A 17,051-nucleotide genomic window follows, 5' to 3' on the forward strand; every position below is an offset into this window, starting at 1 on the left:
TATATGAGTAATATGCAACGCAAAAGCTCAAAAGTTATTATTTTAATACATATTTATGTCTTCCAGTATTTTACTTTTTTATATTCAGACTACTGAATGTTGTATCCCTGAGAAGAACTTAGACATTTAATCTTAAAATGTCTTAAGCGCAACTCAATCTCCGACACGTCGGGTAAACAAATACTGTTACATTATAATATTATGTGTACAAGTGGCAAAAGTTTAAAATCGTTAACTTGAACGTTGAATTTTACGCGGCAAAAACTGTAGAAAAATTCCAGTAAAAGGTATATATCTGAAGCACAGAATTCTGAAGTAAAAAATGAACGTCAATACAAAGAGCTGTAGAGTCGCGAATGACGTGTCGTATCTGTCGCTGTACGAGGGATGAATTTACGACGGGACTTTATGAGCCGTCGCCGCCGCTCCGAGACCTTGGCCCTCTACTATATCTATGATAACAGTCTTACTCTCCTATAAAGATTACTATAGACTCATGACATAGAGTTGGACAGATTGTGGTGTGTGTGCATTTGTTTTAGTGTTTTTGTGAATTTAAAGTGTTTTTCTTACCTGTTATACTCTAGTCTCTGACTACCCTTATGGGAAGAAGTAAGTCAAGTTTTCATAAAGTTAAATTTGTCTGATGGAACGAATAGCTAGGAAGAGAGAGACGTTACCGTATCTTTGGATTTTCAACGGTAAACTTAGATATTTGTTTCAGAATTCGTGTGCTTTATCTTTACCTAAATTGAGGCGTGTTGTCTCAAATTTTCGATAAATATGAACCGATATATTTAGCTCATACTAAAGACCCAATTTTCAAAATGTCAAAGAACCAAAATTATTTACACAATTGAACCAGTAATCTCTTCTACTGGGTGTAGGTTAGTAGCAAGTTCTTTGTCATTAGACATTCGAGTCATGTCTTCATTGCTATGATAACCGTTATGACATTAAAGTCCGGAAACAGTTCCTTTCACGTCAGTTGCTAACCTCTTGACTTGTCACCGAGTTACTATGCTATGATTCTCACGTGGATTATTTAAATACCTCATGGAAATAGTTCCGGGTCAAGTTATTTCCTACGTTATAAAACTAATACGGTTTTGAAAAGAAAATAACTGGCAACCAGGTTTATAGTGAAGCTAAATAAAAACTGAAAATATAATCTTTCAGTTGCGTAGTATTCGTAACCAGCGATCTTGTATGATAAGTATGGATGTTAATTAGGCAAGGGAAGTTTGCAAGGATCGTACCAAGTGGCGTTCTTTGGTCAGATTTATATGAGAAGATATAGTGTATAAAATAAGCACTTTAGTGAGTTTTTACTTCACTTTCTTTACAGAGCACTATGTTTATTTTTTAGTAATTATTGAGAATATAGGATAAACTAATCACAGTTGCCTGCGACGTATAAGCGGTAGCAATGTTGCCAGGAAGAGGCAGTATCTGCTTATGTAGCTTGTAAAAAGAACAAATCATAAATTTTCCTAAAAACCGTGACATCACACAGGCGCGTTGTCCAAAGGTCTGATTAATTGACTAATTGTCGGTGTTCCCGTACAAACTGTATATATATGTATGACTGCTGGTGACGTCAGAGCCGCCCACGACACTAAGCACGCAGCCGTTAAACTTGGAGTTATTGGTGCGACTCGACGCCCCCGCGTAAGGGCTGACTCTTACTACAATGTTGGAGTAAAATATCTCTCTCCCTCTCTCTCTTTCCATTTCCGAAGAGAGAGAAGAATAAATATATCTATACTAATATTATAAAGTTGACGAGTTAGTTTGTTTTCGACTGTGTGTCCGATTTGAAAATTATTTCAGTGTCAGATACCCCATTTATCGAGGAAAGCTATAGGCTATATATCATATAAAAAATGTTACAAAAACGGGGAACATCTAGACCCATTCTCTCTTATGTGACACAAGCGAAGTTGCGCGAGTCAGCTAGTTATAGATATAGTTCGGATTTCCGGAGAGAGAGAAGAATAAATATAAAAAACGTAAGGGCTGACTCTTACTATAATGTTGCTCTTACTATAATGTTGGAGTAAAACATCTCTCTCCCTCTCTCTCTTTCCATTTCCGGAGAGAGAAAAGATTAAATATAGATATAGTTGTCATAGTTGGACAACTCATACACGGTATTTTTTTTTCCAAACTTAGCAGAGCTTGTAGTATGGTAATCGAATAATTGATAAACATACTTTAATAATGTACTTCTAAATACATACTTTTTACGTTCTCATTTGGGAAGAGACCCTTGCCCAGCAGTGGGACAGTAATGAGTTAAAAATAAAGATTATCTAACAACCAATATGATTAGGTTAGTGTTTTTTTTTATTTATTTTTTTCATGTGGACAAAATTCAGCTCAAGCTTTGCGTATTTCAAATGTCAAATCGTATTGATTTTGTTCAAGAATGTGACCACAAAAAAACAAATTAATAAACGGTGTGTTGCACAATGTTATATAACAGTTACGCGTAGGTTCGTGGAACCGGTTTTGTAAAAATAACTCAGGATTTGAACGACTTGACCTCGGCTTGGGCCCTGTTGCCTTAAACTGGTTCATATATCAAATTTTACCTTTTAAAAGGTTGATTAATAAGTTGTTTTGCCTTTAAAAGCGCGTCGTGTGGGAAAGATACCGGACTACTTCATAAACGCTTATATTGAAACATTAATGTTTTGTACTCTTTCTAGTAAAAAGTAAGAAAAATGCTGCAATTATTCTTATAATTTTTAGCACATAGTTTTCGGCACTTAAGATACTATAACTTTAGAAATCTTTTTACGCACTCGAAGTCGCGTTCCTAAACTAGTTTCTAATACCCGGCTATGTCTTAAAAGTCCCTTGCGTCATTATAAGCACTTCTATTTCAATATCGTTTCTCACAGCCCTATCGTAATAGGGGTGTCAGTTGTCACGTACAGTCTGTCAGAAGTAGGGCGGGCAGTGACTCGTAGCCGTCAATGCACACAGCATACATCGTGTATACAGCAATGAACCAGACACTTTCGCTGCCACCCCTCTGTGGACCCGCCTTTATGGCTCCCCGGACATTAAACCTTTGGGTAATTAGGTGAGGTCAGTTTTAGATCAAGTATCTATAATATAATCAATATGTATTTGTTGGAGGTGATTGTCTAAAGCTATTGGTCCAATTTTTATAAAACTTTACCAATAGATAGGTTTCGTTGGTTCTGAACAATATGGTATGCGACTATGGCATAACTGTGCCGAAACCTCAAGCAAAATGTATGCATAGAATGTATTATATTAGATATTAAATCACGCGACAGTTATCATGAGATTTCTCATGTGGTAATATTATCCAGTCTTTCCGCGTAAAGTCGCAGGTTTAAGCTAGTTTAGTTTAGTTCAGTACAAAGGTATTGTTTCCTTACCCTTTGTGTATTGCACTAGATTCCCTGAACTAGATTTTTTCATTGTGTAAATGTGTATGAAAATAAATGGCCGTTTGTTATCGCTAGACTGCTTATCGGTCAAACAGGTCAGATGCGTAATGCTCAGCTGACTTAATACAGAATTTATTATGTCTAAATGCTGCATACGAAATTGTACATTTTCTGAGCTATGTACAATCGTTTTTGTATATTACTTTCTATTTACCACTATCTACATTAATGTCCCACTGCTGGGCAAGGGTCTCCTCCCGTAATGAAAGAGGAGTTAGGCCTTGACGGTTTGAAACTTGAGTGAGAGTTTTCAGCTGGCAGTCATTATAGAACAGCTAGTCTGCATTACTGCCAAAGAAAACAAAATATCGATGTTTTCGTATTGAAAAAGTGGTATTTTTTATACTCGTACATGCGATTCTACATGCAGTATTCTACATGCAGTATTCTATGCTTGAAATTGTCGTTTATCAAAGCAGCTAAATAGATGTCTAATGTCTATATTTTGGCCATGAAACATTGTATGAAAATGGCCATAGCCATTCCAATCGAACAGAACATAAAACACTCAGGATGATATTGATGTCTGTCATTCAATACTAATGCGATTTACTCCACTACGTGGCGTCGGGTTGTCGCGCGACACCCCTCCCGCCCTTCGTCTGCCCCACTTTATAGTAACCAGAGCCGACTGTATATCCCACAGGGCTGGCCCAATCATGTGCCAATGTGCCAAATTAATCGATGCGATACTAATGGTGGTGAAGTAGGCTAATTGTTTCTGTACTTAGCTCTTAATGACTGACTTTTATGTGAGTGATAAAAACTAGTCCCTTTTTCGTGTAGAAGACAGTTTGAAGTTACGTCGAAGTGGTAATTATAGTTTAATTGCTTGCTTAATTTGAACTAGCGTTGTGACTGTTCTGATAAGTTTTTTTTCGTCTGAGCTATAATGTCACACTCATCTTTGTTGTCAGTTCCTTGTATTAAACAGTATTTACTCTCGCCTTGCCAAATTCATTGCTTCGTAGAATAAGACTAAGATAATAATTGTATTGATGACGTTTGTATGCTTTTAGTATCGACGCACGAAAATGTTTTTGTTATTTCAACACAAAGTGCGCGTGAGTCGCGCAGTTTTGACATTACCGGTGTCACATACAACGACCGAATGTACGAATATTTTAAAAATAACGGGAACATTCGTTTCTCTTCTCGAAATACTTTATTTTTGTTATGATATTATCATGAGCCATGACGCGTTTAGACGGGACAATGGCAAGTTGGCAACTAATCGCAGGTCAACGACCGACTTACATTTGTTTGACTAAGGGCTCAGACTTGAGTATCGACTATGAATCATATACGTGCACTACTCTATTATTACTATAAGGGCGAAGTCCAACTGCTGTTATTGCTCCACTTTCTTTTGTGAATGAGTAATGAAACTCACCCTGTGGCAAAGGCGCTGGCCCAATAATTCGTTCAATTTCATCATTCTTAATATCTTATATTTCAACAACAGTGAGGCCTCCGCCTACAGAATTTGGTACAAAACCTATTAAACAGGTTTCATTATAACCTGTCCGATAGCAAACTACTTAACTAGTTAGAAAACATCGTAGTTTTTACAATCGGAACACGTCAATAACAGTTGCACGGAACTTCCTAGTTCCGTTGTGTATTAATTATAAGTGAAGTTTATACTTAGAGTGTAATCAGTTATAATATTTACATTATGTGGAGTATCACCTGTTCATTCGTCGCGTGCTCACGATCTGTTTGTATAATTATAGTGTCGTTGAGGCAGGCTCTGTTTACTACGGCTTATAAACACGAGTTCTCATATCAAAGCGGTTGTAGGTGACAAAGGGGCATTGTTGGCGCGCACACAGCGGGCGCGCGGGCGGAGCCAACCCCGTTCATTGTCCACGTTTCCTTTCTCAAAAGCCGATTGTAAATGGTTTAAGTGAGAGTCGAATTTTGCGACGTATTCACTGAATCGTTTATTTGTTTGGTACGTATTGTGCTAAACAGGTATGTGCCCTTTGGCAGGTGAATACTTTACAATTTGAAACGTGATTCTTTAGATTGTGTGGGAAAATGGTAACCTTAACAATTTTGCCGCCTTTTAATATACATTCTTTGTATGTAGTTTTGTTCGTAGGTCGACGTCCTGGGGTTCAAATCCGTTTAGACGAAGCCATAGGCGTTTTAAAAGTAGGAAACTCATTATACTTTTATTTACTTCCAGCAAACATCTTTATCAACGAAGGTGGCGCAGCGCATGTCGTTTGGTCTTCTGGGCGGGAAGGCAGCAGCGAGGTGTGAGTTTGTCCGCATGAAGGGTCCTAGTGGCAAGGGTCACGCAGAGATGGCAGTGTCAAGACCTCGTGCTGCCGGCCTGGATACTCCTACTTCGGAGCCAGGACTGTCAGCCACTGATATGTGGGACAGTGACTGGGATGAAGATCCTGAAGAGATGTTCGTTTATAGACATCAGGTAAGTATTCACTAAATAAAATGAGTATATAAAAATGAGATGCTGGTATTATCTTTTGTAATATCTCTCCAAATATCCCAATAAAGTCTAAATCGCTAGGTAAATCATGCAAATATGAAGAAAATTTATGACAGATGTAATTTTTTACCCCATTTACGTAACAGTTGTACTAGAATACTTTATAATTCCATATTTAGCGCACTGGGCAACCATTTCTATCGTGTGGTTTGTGGTCAGCCTGTGGTCAAGTATGGGCAAATCTACCAACACTAGTAAGAATAAGGGACTTGATACATAAACACATAAAAAATACTTAATTCTCCAAGTTGAAACGACAGTAAATTTATTTTATCCAATAGCAAGGCAGGAGCCTCGTCTTCGGGAATGAGGAAGGGATATAATTACTAACATACAGTCTTATTTCCAGCGTCGTCTCAGTGACCCAAGCGCGAACCTCAACAACTTTGTCCGCGGCGGGTGGCGTACTCGCGACAATAAGGACAAGTCTCGCTCCGAGAACGAGGGTCTGGACTCACTGGTCAACGGCGTCGCTGAAGTCGAAGCAGGGGATCTTCGCGATGGTCAGTATTTACCACATTTACTTTGATTAAGAGGGCTGGCATATGATATTGTATAGATCGGAGAAGAAAATCGATCATAGCTTTTGAAAAAAGTCTGTCCATCTATACTTGAAGTCTATCTTTAATATAAAAATGAATCGCAAAATTTGTTGCTAAGCGCAAATCTCAAGAGCAGCTGAATCGATTTCGCTGATTCTTCTTTTTAAAAATATCCCTTGAAATACGAGGGTGGTTTATACGGAGGGAAAAATAGCAAATCGCCGGGGCAGCTAGTTTTTGCTAATTTTGCAACTTTGTTGAATACACGACCTGTTTGTTTGATGGACGAAATAATCGATGATATAATATAATGTATAATTGACTAAACAGACAAGGCGCCGATATTGTAGTTGCCTTAGAGGACAATCTAACCAATTTGTTTGGGGATAGACATTCTGTTGCTGAATTCGTTTCGAACAAGGACGTAGACCACTATCATGACAACTTCAACACCTTATTATCCAGTCGACAAAACCGATCGATAAATAATAACATATGCGAGCCCTCCGATGTTATATCGACAAGTTTACGTGTCCAACACACCCTATTATTATCTCACACTCTAAATACATACATAAGTAACGAACTGTCCGTGAAGCAGGGCCTTATTGCCTCGATTGTATCAATTATTCTGACATTGAAATTCCGTGGTCAACGACTCGATATGTTTGTCATTTGTGGATATGGACACGTCAACTGATTGTATTCTATTAAGCTTTATTGTTTTGTATCAATCATGTACCATTGCTCATGTTGGGGAGGGAAATCTGTGAACACGAATGTTTTAGCTTGTTTCAGTAGCGATGTAAGCTAGTTTGAATGTAACTTCGAGACAGTATAATATGTTATTTTTGGTATGTCTTTTATGTGGTAAACGTAAGAATATAATCATGTACGTACGATTCGTTTACGTACGAACGTACACGTATACGTAGTTTCGACGTAGACCTGTACGTTTATTAATTGAATCATTTTGATATTGTCTCGAAGTGTATGTAGCTTTATCCTTCTAATGCTTTTAGACTTCAGGCGATAATAATAATGAGTTTGATCTATTGAACGTGTTCAGAGATCCTTCGGTAGGTGTTGTAATATCGCACGCTTGCATGCTAGTGTAGCCTCACAGCGTTAGTGTCGCATGTAGCTAGAGTAGACGCTCGGAGGAAGCCAGGTGTCGCACGCCCCGTACACTCGTAACTGATCGTCGCCAGTAGACTTGTAGACTCACTGATCGCTCGACCAGTGTTACCCGATTTAAAATAGGGAGAAGTTTCTCATTTTTCTGGACAGAATCGGTAGCTAGACGTAATTATCGGGAAAAACCGACAAAGCTCTCCAAAAGTCTGGTTCCAGAAAAATTATATTAAATGCGTCGCAGTACTCGCAAAGTTCGAGACGCGGTCGCGTCTTCCGGTAACACTGGGTCACCGTAGCGCGATCAGCGTAGGGCGGGTCGCTAACGGCGGGTGTATTGTCCGTAGAGCGGCGCTCACAGACGACACAGGCTTCCTCCGCGCGGCGCCGCCGCCCCGCGCCCCCCGCGGCCCCGCCCGCCCCCGCGCCGCCCCGCGCGCCCGCGCCCGCCCCCGCGCCGCTCATGCGGGACGTGTACCGCCGGGCGCCCGCCGACGTCAGCTCGCCCGCCTGCCTGCACACCGTCACGCCGCGCCGCCGCAGCGCCCGCGCCGCACCTGGACCCCCGCCGCTGCGCCGCGCCCGTGCCCCGCGGGCCGCCGGCGACGACGACTGTGAGCTAGCCGCTGACGCCGCCGCGTTTGACGGGCTCGCCGACGACACGGGGCCGCGCCGGGCCGCCGATGCTGCGGGCGCGACGGGCGCGGGCGCAGGTGTGGGTGCGGGTGCGGGTGCGGAGCGATGCGCGGAGCCGGCGGCGTGCGGTGAGGAGGAGCTGCCGGCGGAGGCGGCGGGCGGCGCGGGCGCGGGGCCCAACCGCGGCGCGCGCGCCTACTGCACGCTGCCGCGCAAGCACCGCGGCGTGGCGGCCGCGCTGTACCGCGACACGGCGCTGCCGCCGCGCCGCACCACGCCCGACGGCACCGACATCTACTACTGGTGCGACGTGCCGCGCCGACCCACCTCCGGTACGCGACGCTCCGCGGGTTTCGGCCGGGACCCGTTCGAAACCCGCCCTAGAACCGGGTCGACCGAACCCCTAGTGTACCCCACTCTCGCTGAAACTGTGTACCCACGTTATTTCTATTCGGTTGACCACTAGTAGATTGATGAGTAGCATAGCGGAACATCACTTCACCCTCACTCATCGCGAGCTCATAGTAGATACGAAATTTCAACTGCACGACGTTCACGAACGAGTGTTAGAAACTATTAGTAGGTAACGGATGTATGTACGTGTGCATTGCAGAGTTGGACGACGGCGCGTACAACCCTCTGTGGGCGATGCGCGGGTTCACGCAGACGTTCCACCTGTGGAAGGAGGGCAAGCGGCAGCAGTCCACGCCGCTCAACGCCTACCTCACATACGTCACGTTGCCCTGGTGGAGCATCGCTAAAGGTAACACGCACACTTTTACAAATAACTTGAGAACCCCTTACAGGTAGCGCCATCTGTCGATAATTTATAGGACCTATGGCATTTCATAATAAATTAAATTAGAAATATTACATTTTAAACTTCGAATTGAATGCTCCGGACTATTATCTCAATCGAATTCTAGTCAAAGACTTGTAAATAGTTGTAAGAAAGTTTTCCTTCATCCCGTTCCAGATATCTTGGACCACCGCGAGGAACCAGTACTGACATTCTGAAGCTAGTCTACCGGACGTTTTCTATACATTGTAACATACTCGACCGTACGCCCTCACACAACAACAATACCTCCCATTGACATTGAGAGAAATATAAGTTACTATTAAAAGTGATGCCATTACTAAAAGAGTTCAATTGGAAAAGGTAATAAGTGATAGCATTTTATAGCATACATAAGTCGTTTTGTTTATCATATTTGTTTGAAATTTCAAAAGCTTGAAGCTTGACTACTAAGTAAGTGTCTTGAATTAAGACACTTAAGGAAGCGCCCGTTTTGACCCTATAAGCATCATTAGCTGAAACCAAATAATTCCTTATTTTGAAACTAAAAGTTTACAATATTAGACAATATATTTTAGTCATGGCACCACTTTTAACATTTACAAAAAGCGGCAATTAACATTATGACAGAGAATAATTTTAAGATCAAATGAGACTTTGAAGCTTGGACCCGGTTTCAAAACGTCTAAATAATCAAATGGAATTTCAGCAGTTTATTTCATTCATTTGTTGACACTTTATTTAGTAGATAAGTTTTCTATTCATTCGTTGTGAAAGTGGACTTATCATCAGTATACGTATCCGTTATAACGTACTTAAGACAAGGACGCAAGATGTGCTTATTCAGTTTAAAAAGTCTCTTACTTCTGTCTTAATGTGACTTGTTTACTAAAGACTTTTGGTTGATTACAAGGCAGATATATATCCTATATTATAAAGAAATAATTATTGTGTTTGTAGAAAAATAGAGGGTAATATCTGGAACTATTGAGCAGTAGTTAAATTTTCATCCTAATGCCATGGACTTAAATATGATTTTTGATTGTATATTACTGTCTTGTAAGCAATCAAATTGATATTTAGTTTAAGAGATGCACAAATCACCAAAGATTATATTATTATTAAATGTCTCAGCGAAAATTATTTGTGGTTGTCTATTGATTTTAGTTTATTATTTGACAAAGTGGTTCAAGTCACTCGAAGACCTTCAATATGGCTTAACGACTGTCACCCTAATTGATAACAACCGGGACTGATTTTATATCTGCCCTCCGAAGCACGGAGATGTTCAGTTCAAATACCTCTATGCCGCCACCCATCCATTGCCTAGCCCACTGATCTTTTACCGACCAGTAAGTGTCACTAGCTACGAGCGTCTCCAACTTATTATATTTCACTTTCCTTCAAAGATATCATCCTTGAATACTTCAGATGCGAAAACACTACAGAGTGCGAATTGGGCCAAATGTAAATGACTATGAACTAAGAAATTGAAAAGAAATGCGTAACAATACGCCATAATCCGCTTAAACGATATAATCTTAGACGTCATAGAATATTAACTAGAAAAGATTCAATAGATAATATAATTATCATTAAACTATATGTGTCACTCAATGACGTCATGACAGACCACAAATACTTTCGCTGATTATATTTCCCTGCCATTTATATTTTAATTCATTTAATAGTAATAAGTATGAAAACTGCCATTGAATGCAAGCGACATCTGACGACATTTCTAAGAGTTAATTTTAAGCTTAATTGTGAAGTGGTACTTAATGTTTTTAGTGATTTATGTGTATTTAATTAATTTATGTGTTATTCAGGCATTATATGAAATCATTTTGTTTGAACACAACAAAAAATACAATCAGACTACCAACGCCATCTAGATTAAACCGGCCAAAACAAATTCGTTCAAGCATCTCGCCTAATTCGTATGTTGTGCGTTAGATGGCAATAGTGTGAATAAAAGAAATGGTTTTATTATTTTATACGCCTAAATTATTTTGTATTATTAATTGATTACAGGTTTTGAGCGTTTCTTTTACAAAACCTGTGTACAGAAAAAATGCTTTAATTATTCAAACAAATAGTGCTGACCGTGGTTATGATATTACTTGATTACTGAAAATGTTTTGTCGGAAAAGATTTTTTGAAACGATTACTAACTTTTATACGCAAACAAGATGAATGAAAAAGCAATTGTGTATATTATGTCGAATTGGTAAAATGTGGTCCATTGTGTTGTTCATTTTGTTTCGGTTAGGTTGACCATTACGAAACACTCAAGTTATGTTTATCTTTATAATGCTGCCCATATAACTAGTTTTTTGTTATTAAAACTTAGAGTTAGTTCTTAACCCTCTCCCATCCGCGGACACCTAGTAATCAAACAATTTCCATGACCCCTTAAAAAAGAAAACAAAGTTCTCTGCTGCTAAAAGCTAACTGAAAAAAGTTAATTAATCGGAACGTGAGACCGCTAACCATAAGTTAGGAAACACTGTTTTAGGTAAAGCTACCCCGATCCCGCACTTAGCCAGCGCGGTGGACTCAAGGGCTAACCCCTCCCTCATTACGGGAGGAGACCTTTGCCCAGCACTGGGATATTATAATGGGTTAAATTTATTTATTTATGTTTCGTCTGCTCTCCGACCGACAGTTTTATATTAATCGTGAGGGTGTTGACATTGCCTTAAAGTCGTGGCGTATAACTTATTAGCGAGTGAATCTGTGTGTTTCGTATTGTTTTGTACTTCTAAATACCTGTGATCATTTGAGAATATAATTTATATTTATTTTCTTTTTTAAAATTGATAATAGATACAAACATACATGACGGACACAAATTACTAAAGCATTGAGAACTATCATTTGTAGTCCGTTGCATGTTTTTTTTGAGTCAAATAATAAGGTATAAATTCGTACATAAAATCATAAAATATGGGGTAAACAGACACCAAAGAAAAAGATATGTCAATATATTTAAAAAAAGCCAATGTTTTTCTGACCCGGATGCATCAGGCATACATTAATATTCCATGCAAAGCTAAGTTTACGATCCAATTTCTAAAATTCCTCTAAATTTAAAATTCAGTATCAACGTATAATTTTGCGTATAATGCTGAACACGTATACGCACTGTACTTGAGTTTAATGTTTTTTTACTGAGTTTACTCTTGTCCGCGACTTCGCCCGCGTGGACTGTACTTACATATATTAGTTATTACTCTCATAGTTCCTGTTGCCATTAGAAATCCGGGATAAAAAATAGCCTATATTCATTCTCGGGTTTCAAACTATCTTTGTTCAATATTTCATCCAAATCAGTGCCGTGGTGATCATGAAGGAGAGACAGACAGACAGACAGTTAGTTTCGCATTTATAATAATAGTACGGATTGTATTAGTATTATGAACACGAACATAAGACATAATATGTATCGCGTGACACGAGAGCGGTATTGAAATAACAATAGCAGGTGTTACTAAGTTTTTTATAATGTTGTAAACTTCCGTACTCAAGGCGGGTATGAACTCCGGGTAAATGTGTCACATTGAATACTTCTTTAACGAAATTTGCAACACAGATTTTGGTCTTTTACCCAATTTATAGAAATAAATGTGCTCGGTTTTATTGAAGCAGACTTGAATAGGTTTATTTTTCTGTATACTTAACCTTATTTTAAATTTACTTATTTCATCACAAATATGATTATTTTATATACTTAAATATTAATAAACAGGAATTCTATTCACTGCCACTAAAACTTCGTTGCAATAAAACTCAACGTTTCTTTAAAATGATATGGTCTCCAAGCAGTAAAATGGTTTGATAAAGAAAAAATGAAACATGTATTTGTTTAGTGCACATCGCAATAAAGATAATGTATTTCAAAACCTGACAAACCTAACATACAAAGCACTGTACTAAGTCTCTTAGACTGTATGAACCAAAAAAATGTATTAGAATGATACCCTCTCTCTTCCATTATTTACTATATTTCGATCTCAATGTGTCGTATAATATAATTTATGTAAAACATTCCAAAGATAGCTAGACTAACAAATTGTTGTGTAAATGATGTAATAGTGTACGCGTAATGTGGTAATTGCAAACTAATCATAATGTTTATTTAAGAAATATTTATTAATTACATTATTATCGTTTAGTTTTGATCTCAATATTGTATTACATTCCATCACCGTAATTTAATATCGATTATTAATGTATGGGCAAAACAAAATATGGGTCACGGAGCGAAACTATTTTTAATATTGAAGTTTTCTTAATTACCTAAGATTTTGTTCAAACCTTTTTTCCCATCCTGAATTGTAAATGATAGATTAATTACGTTGGCATTCTGCCGTCCTCTTACTACGATGCCGTTATCTACAAAAACAATGTTTCGAGATATTCGATAAAAAGGCGCGAGAAAATAAATATGCAATGCTGTTTCGTAACTATCTGGAAACTGCGATTTGAAATATCTTTAGCAGCATCTGGAAACAGCATTGCATATTTCCTTTCTTGCGCCTTTTCGCGAATATCTCGAAACATTGTTTTTGTAGATAACGGCATTATAGTTAGAGGATGGCAGCATTCTCTACCGATCAGGCTATCCGACCCTAGGCCCACAGATAATACAATCTAAATGTCAAAAAATCTAACGAAAATATTGTCTATGTTGTATTTACGCAATAGTTAATTTGTGATGTGAATTTATTGGAGTTTTATAAGTGCACAAAGATATAATGTATTATTATTAAATTTAATTTATGAATGGAATTTTGAAGATTAGTCGCTAGGTCAATAAATACTCCAGTTATTAAATATTATTACAGCGCTTAGGCCTAAGTACGACAAACATTTTGTACGGAAATCATTGAAGAATCTCAGTTTTGTGAAAATGTTCCGGATGATGATAATTTTGGGCATAACAGGCGTATTTTTTATGATGGCAATATTTGAAAGACGGGCACGAGCGTATACGTTCATATTGATTGTACGGATACCCACGTGCCCGCATAACACAATCACATTTGACTACCTCCGTGGCGCAGTGGTTTAGGTCGCCACGCCTCTACCATTGGGTCGGGAGGTGGGTTCGATTCGCACGCCGGACAATTATTTGTGCGTTCCACAAATAATTGTTTCGGGTCTGGTTAATTTGTGTCCGTTGTTTGTATGTTTGTAAAAGTCCCCGCGGCACCAGAGCAATTGTTAGTGCGTCTGTGTGTCTCTTTTAAAAAAGAAAGAAAAAGATATATACATAAAAATACCATATTCGTGCCGAAAAATACGTCTGGTATGTTTAATAAATTATATTTGAATAGTAAAACGTGTTTACAATTAAGTAGCGTCTCAATAATCGACTGTTAGTCATATCACAAGCTATCTGTGAGGGAGGTTAACTGCTATGTCTCATTCGATGGATCATTATTCTAGTCAACTATTGAAATATTATCCAAAGTAATTTATTTAATAAGTTTGTATTAATTTGTTAATTTTAAGACAAGCCTTTGCTTTTATCATTATGATAGTTTTAAGTTAATTTTACGTAATACAGTAGTGAATTGAAGTTAAATCATATTTTTATAACATACTCAGAAATTAAAGATATTTGTGTCGATTTTGTTACTACAAATAGAATAACTGGCGTTTTTACTTTTAAGTTACATTTAGGTAACTGCAAGGAGTTCAACTATTAGTTCAATAATTTTATTTCGTTTTGGCGACTATCTTTCTAGCCTCTTATTTTGCATTAAATTGTGATATCTACTTAAAATCTAATCGCAAAATAATTTCGAGACTAATTGCTACCATCTAAAAATAAGCTGTGATTCCAAATACTTATTTCAGGAGGATAGTCACCACACTTCTTGAAATTACGCATACATGCCTATGGAAAAAAGGTAGAACATTAATTCTAAATCAAAAACAAATAAGTCAACAATTTTAATTGTTTATCGTCGCAAAGTGCAGCTAAGGCATAGTGATTTAGCTTCTACTCAACCGAACAATATAAAGAATGCTCTATCCTTTTCTTATTACCTTCAAAAGAGAGAGATGTAAACAAAATCGTCACAAATATGTTACCAAATATTCTTAATATAATCTATATTCTCTATATACATAGAACGGATTTGAATCGAACGATAAACTTTGAACTAACACGAACAGTTTGCGCGATATATGATATTTTTGTAACAAATATTATGTATTCAGTAATGCGTTGTATTTAGCCTTATAAGTCTCGGTTTCTGAGGCACATTTAGCGGTAGTTTATCTATATAATAGCGTTTGAACTCATATAAAAACGCTATTGAGTAGATAAACTACCGCTAAATGTAATCAGAAACCGGGAATTAGTGAGATATCATTCCATATTATATACAGAAGGAGAGTAACTTGTGTGGGACCATCAAAATGTATACGTTAAGGTTTTTTTTGGGGTGTGTATGAAGGCAATGCTTTTTAGTATGAATATTATAGTATGGCTTTCTATGACAATCATGTGTTAAGGGAAAGTTATTTATGTAATTAAGGTACAAAAAAATAGAATGTGGAAAACCGCAAACTTTAGTTCTACCTTATTATGGTCTTTTTACAGTTCAAGATTGCAGTTTGCAGTTAAAGATTGCAGTTTGCAGCTAAATACTGTATTATGCGGTTGCCTGTTGACTTATTTTTACCAATCCTTTTTTTGGTGATTATGAACATTTTGCGTGGCCCACACAAGACATGATTGCATTTATTAATCCGATATGTTTCGACCAGAGTCTAGTCAAGAGTATGTTTGCATAGTATATTTGTATGATACGACTGAATAAATGATTGCAAATGGTTTGTATTATTTTATTTAATACTATCTGTCCCGCACGTCTCCAGCTAAAAAAGATTTTTGCTAGTTTCTTCGCAATTTTGCCGCTTTTCTCTCCGTAAGGACCATCTTCGTATCTTAACGTAAAAAATTGCTTAATTGACTGCTAAACTGGTTGAGCCATTTTTGAGCTTTGCACGTGACAATAATTTAGCTTAATTTTTTTTATGTTACCTTTTTTTTTAATTTTTTGCATAGATAATTAAGGCTTTAGTAGAGCAACACAGAATTATAAGATTGAAGATTTTCTACCATGATGTAAGGAACTATGATGGTGACCGCTCGTATTTCATACCTTTTAGCTAAGTGTTAGAATCGTAACACAATGTAAATGAGAAACCTCACCAAGTAACAAAAGTATCGCCTTGAATTTACCCTTAAAATTTTCAGCTTCTATAGGTGATTTACCTGAAACAAAAAAATAAGTTATTAATATTTGCAAGTTTTGTACTGTTATTATCCACAAGCGATAAATCGAATGGAATACACGGTACATATAACTATGCTTATTCTAGTTTATTTTAGAGTTATTGACAAACTGACACACTTTAACTTTACGACAACGTTCTAATGTCTTAGTAACTTCAAATGCATGTGAATCTATATTTAGGGTTTGCTTCACTCGCAAGAGCATGCATTGCAGTTACACTCAGCCTTTCTGAAAACGGCTTGAACAATTCAATTCATACTAATGATATATGTGTTACGCATTCACTTCTAAACCAGGGATCTAGCAAGCTATGTATTTTTCAAAAACTGTTTAATTTTATCCAAATTCTACACGAGCTGCTTTGTCTTTAATGAATTTAACTTTGATAATGAAGGTTAATTCATGTGCTAAGATACTATATACTATTATGTTCGAAGCTTCACAACTATTAGATGAAAACATGATGTCATGCTCAAATCCTACCACTAATCAAAATGTTTTCGCATCGTTGAGTGTTTCTTCAATCAAAACTGATGTAATGACTGCAAACAATAATATAACCCAATGACAAAACGGCACAACACACATTGAGAAAATTAAACCAAAGAA

General features: G+C 37.7%; 2 protein-coding genes across 2 annotated transcripts in view; one reads left to right on the forward strand and one right to left on the reverse strand.

The window, feature by feature from the left end:
- The window catches only part of LOC142974074 (uncharacterized protein KIAA0930 homolog), a 67,173-nt gene extending 50,809 nt beyond the window's left edge, over nt 1–16,364 (forward strand). Inside the window, exons 6-9 of the mRNA XM_076116204.1 lie at nt 5,686–5,934; nt 6,362–6,515; nt 8,938–9,087; nt 9,301–16,364. Coding sequence (XP_075972319.1) covers nt 5,686–5,934; nt 6,362–6,515; nt 8,938–9,087; nt 9,301–9,341 — 594 coding nt within the window. The 3' untranslated portion in view covers nt 9,342–16,364. The remainder of the gene's footprint in view (nt 1–5,685; nt 5,935–6,361; nt 6,516–8,937; nt 9,088–9,300) is intronic.
- Nucleotides 1–17,051, reverse strand: part of LOC142974073 (phosphatidylcholine:ceramide cholinephosphotransferase 2-like) — a 149,158-nt gene that overhangs the window by 46,053 nt on the left and 86,054 nt on the right. The gene's annotated exons all lie outside the window — the stretch shown is intronic.

The sequence above is a fragment of the Anticarsia gemmatalis genome, chromosome 7 (assembly GCF_050436995.1).
Source record: "Anticarsia gemmatalis isolate Benzon Research Colony breed Stoneville strain chromosome 7, ilAntGemm2 primary, whole genome shotgun sequence".
Classification (NCBI taxonomy): Eukaryota; Metazoa; Arthropoda; class Insecta; order Lepidoptera; family Erebidae; genus Anticarsia; species Anticarsia gemmatalis.